This window comes from Eucyclogobius newberryi, unplaced genomic scaffold (genome assembly GCF_026437365.1).
Source record: "Eucyclogobius newberryi isolate DKJ021-1_F unplaced genomic scaffold, fEucNew1.0.hap1 SCAF_10, whole genome shotgun sequence".
Lineage (NCBI taxonomy): Eukaryota > Metazoa > Chordata > Actinopteri > Gobiiformes > Gobiidae > Eucyclogobius > Eucyclogobius newberryi.
In genome coordinates this window covers 28,437,010-28,441,033 of record NW_027315724.1, presented here as the reverse complement: position 1 = coordinate 28,441,033, position 4,024 = coordinate 28,437,010, and the positions used below count along the sequence as shown (strand labels likewise).

General features: G+C 39.5%; 1 protein-coding gene across 1 annotated transcript; it reads right to left on the bottom strand.

Moving 5' to 3' along the window:
- Nucleotides 1-510: 510 nt before the first annotated feature.
- On the bottom strand, nt 511-3,301 carry rbm7 (RNA binding motif protein 7). The gene is made up of 5 exons (XM_072453454.1): nt 3,035-3,301; nt 2,618-2,780; nt 1,725-1,800; nt 1,418-1,511; nt 511-1,332 (listed from the first exon to the last, which is right to left on the bottom strand). The coding sequence occupies exons 1-5, from the start codon at nt 3,125-3,127 to the stop codon at nt 1,018-1,020; spliced, it is 741 nt and encodes a 246-aa protein (XP_072309555.1). The 5' UTR covers nt 3,128-3,301; the 3' UTR covers nt 511-1,017.
- Between the last annotated feature and the right edge of the window lie 723 nt (nt 3,302-4,024).

Genomic DNA, 4,024 nt, shown 5'->3' with positions numbered 1-4,024 from the left:
TGTTTAAGGCCAGAGGTTGAATTAGGTAAATATCTTAACTTTGTGTAATATGTGTTTATCTGCTGGTCTGTTGGACACTGATGGCTTTGTATCAAAGAACTCACACTGAAAAAAAAAAACATACACCAGTACATGCACTATCTGTAGGTAAGGTGGGTTAAGTCTCTTGCCAAAGCACACAACTGCTGGGAGCAGGGATTGATCTAACAACTTTTGAATGTTGAGTTGTTAATTGCGAAAACATTGAAGTCACTGGGATAGGCTCCAGTCACCCGCAGTGACTGGAGGGAACAAGCGGTAGAACATGGATGGAACAAGCGGTAGAAAATGGATGGATGGTTTAACAGATGATAAACTAATAGGCTAAATAGGATATAGTTGCATTGGGACAATTTAAAAAGACAACAAATTGCCCTATATGTGTCAGAACCTACATTGACAGAGGATAATTGTGGCTCATTTTAGGCTAAAACTAAAATGGATAAAGTAACAAAACACTGGACAAAGGACTTGGGGAAATTAAAGGGCTTTATGTAATCAAAGGTATTCCATTTAAAACAAGTGTTTTTACAGAGTAAGAATATCATTTAAAAATAAAAACATTTACAGATAGCCCAAGGACAATAGTTGGGCCAATAATAAAGATTGGTGCTGTAGAAGACATGAGTGGCTGGTGAAATATTATCAAAATGTCCCGTTAAAATGTTGGAAGCATCAAGCACGTACATACAAGAAAGAGGACATTTCCAACCCCTTTTTTTTACAAAATGATATTACAAGACTTCATTCTTGGACCCAATATGACTGTCCTCTTTGAGTAAAAGCTCAAATTAAAGCAATGTACAATTTTAAAAACACGTTAAAATAATAGAAAAATGCTCAAAAGCATTAGCTATATAAACGCCCATGAGCAGATCCATGTACAAACAACCTGAGGATACACAAGAAGACAATTTAAGGTCTTTTCTAACATCAGTCCGTAGATTGGTTAGAGTCTATACAAAACCCCCTTGTTGCTCAGAAGCGTCTCCACCTGGCGTCCTGGTGGCTGCGGTTGTTTCCTCTGTCATCGTGGTGCCTCTTCATACCCTTGTTGTCATGGTGACGGCTCCAATCGTTTTGGTGATGGTTGTCCCAGTTGTTGCTGTACTGCTGGTGGTGCCCGGCCCCAGACTCATCCTGATAACGACCCCTGCTCCCGCTGCTCTGCCGGTACGGGGTGTTGTCGTGCTGTCGTGAACCACCTCCATGCCTTGATAAAGACTTGGAGGGAGTCGACTGCTCAAGCTGCTGCATTTGCTGCGTGTGAAGCGACCACATCATATTGTTCATCTATAACAGAAAACAATGATTTAATTAAATGTGTCTTTGTTAAAAAAAAAGTTATAGTCAGAGTGGTTTGAAAGTGAAAGGCTACCATGACTTGCTTCTGCAGACTGTTGTCTGGACTGAAGAATGGACGCTGCATTTGTGGAGGAGTGTACTGCGGGGAATTGAAGTGAACTGGGCTCCTGTAGTTCACAAACAAAATACAACACTGTAAGTTACAGCCCCCCTTGAAAATGAGATGGTTCGTCTCAAATAAATAAATAAACAAACGAGGCTGGTCTAGAAAGTTAACACCAGATTCTATTAACAGTGATGCCTGGTAATAAAAAAAGAAATCCTGGATTTTAAAAAAGCAAAACAAAACAGGAGTTATAGTTTGTCAAAAAATGTCTTGCCTTGCTCCATGTGGATTTGGAGTATTTGCGGGACTGGAATTCTGAGAGTTTCCTGGACTTTTGTTGTGACTGCTTCCTGTGAATTATTAATGAACAGTTGCATTTGTAGTTATCCATCAAGGATTATCTGGACTACAAACAACATTTCATTATCCAAAGTAGGGCTGAAACAATAGTCCAATGAGGTTAATTAGGTCTTCCCATTTGAATAAATTAAGGATTTGTTATAGTCAGTTTAGAGTTGTACTTTGACATGTTTCAGCTACACTCTGCGGCCTTCATCAAAAGTGTTATTTGCCGTTTCCATGACCTCCCTGATCTAACAACTTGTTGCTTTCTGTGCCTATGAACCTTAGCTTTGAAAAGAAACATGCCGAACATCTACTACTGCTAGGTAGGTAGGAAGATAACGCCAAAATCTATATATCAACTGAACAACGTACGCTTCTAAAAGACAGGTCTGACAATAAGAAATCCTAAAACTATTACCCTAAATAAGTTAATTTGAGTAATCACAACGAAACAATTCTTAGAGACAATGGTCAGCCAATTTATGACATCCATCTAGCATCACTTTAACTGGGTCAATTTTAATAAACATCTTATATGCATGCACATTTTGCAATCCCAAAATCAACAAAACAAAAGATTAATCAGTAAACTAATATACAAAATAATCATTAGTTGCAGCCTAATCCCAAAGAGACTATGCTAGTAGCAGTGTGCAACATTTTGATTATTCGATAACTACATTCATTAGTTGGCCTTTATTCAATAATTGATTAGTTGCAATCAATCAATTAACTTGTTTCAGGGCAAATGAATACACACATTCCCTTCACTGAACTGCGTTTATGCCTTGACAAGTCCTACGTGTGTTAATTTAGACTTACCAGATCTGAACTGCACATGAATAGATTTGCCAAACAACATTGACCCATTGAGAAGCTGCATGGCGTACGGCACAGACGCCTCGTGTTTGTAGACGGCAAAACCAAATGTCTTCTGCTTTCCATCTGGGTCTTTCGGGATCTTAGTTCTGACGAGGGGACCTGCCTGTCAGGACAAAACATCCAATAGCTCAGGTGAGTAGCGTTAGCTTCAACTTGTCAGCACAGACAATCTCTGCTATTTCATCAAATAGTTAAATCCTCACTTGCACAGCATCTTCAATGTCAATGCATGTACAGTGATAATATTATCTACAAGTCAATGTAAATAAATCATGTCTTATGATTACTAGGCCTGACATTTCATTGTTGTGCTAAATATTCTATCGGCCCGTGCAGCGGCGTTAGCAGAAAGATCACCTGTAAAAACAGCTCAAACAGAAGCTCCTCTGTTACTCTCGAGTCCAGATTTCTGATGAAGAGGGTTCTGTCGGCTTCTTCTTCAATGCCCATTTTACTCTAGAGTGTGTGTCCAGTCCAGATCCCCGGTAAAAGATGTGATGCTAACAGCAGCTAACGAGAGGCCTGTCGGTGCTACACTGCAGTCACGTGACACGGGCTGTCCTCTTCTTTTACAGCAGCTCTGAAGCTCATCAGTGCTCTGTGCGCACTACTGCCCTCTGCCGGACAAGCCTGGGCCAACACACACAAATCACCAAAATAATCATAACGTATGTATCACGTGTCACATGTAGTGAGGAAAGAAATAATTAGGTAATTGTAGTCGATATTGTAATAGATCCATGATAGTAGCCTATTTGTTGTATCTATAGCCTAATGTAGGCAGCCTATGGTATGTCAATTACTAATGCTAAAATTTCAATTAATGGATTGTTGTTGTTGTTGTTGTTGTTGTTGTTGTTGTTGTTGTTGTGTCACTTTTAATGGCGATTGTCAGCCATCTGAAAAGGTGCATTTACCGTCACCTATTTTAGTTATACGTCTTCTAAGTCTTCAAAAAGGTTTAAACCACAAAAGACAACATGTGCCCTGCACAGTTTGATGACTCCTGCCTTTGAATCGTTGGCATTGCCTGCACCTCCCTGGTGTATTCCTTCTCTGTTTTATAGCCATTGGCCAGAAGTCAGGAGAGCTCAGTGAAAGTGTTGTTCTGCAGAACAGAGTCTGCTGTGGAAATAAGTATAGAAACAATCTGCTGACAGAGGCTGAAAAACCAATAAAACTGAAGGCCCAAGATTTTTTTTAATAGATCTAGCAAAGTGGAGAAGAAATATTTAATGGTTCACCATTTTGATATGTGGTCTTTCAAATCGACTTTTATCTTTGCTCATCCTGTGTAATGCTTTGAAATACCAGCAGATGGCAGTGCTGACTTAGTTTCACTTGTAA

Bases quoted from the DNA above. Each gene is read 5' to 3' on its own strand.
- rbm7 (XM_072453454.1), bottom strand. From the start codon at position 3,127: ATGGGCATTGAAGAAGAAGCCGACAGAACCCTCTTCATCAGAAATCTG. The intron at 1,801-2,617 runs GTAAGTCTAAAT...AATAATTCACAG, and splicing joins TCATGTGCAGTTCAGATCTG to GAAGCAGTCACAACAAAAGT. The intron at 1,512-1,724 runs GCAAGACATTTT...TGTGAACTACAG, and splicing joins CCAAATCCACATGGAGCAAG to GAGCCCAGTTCACTTCAATT.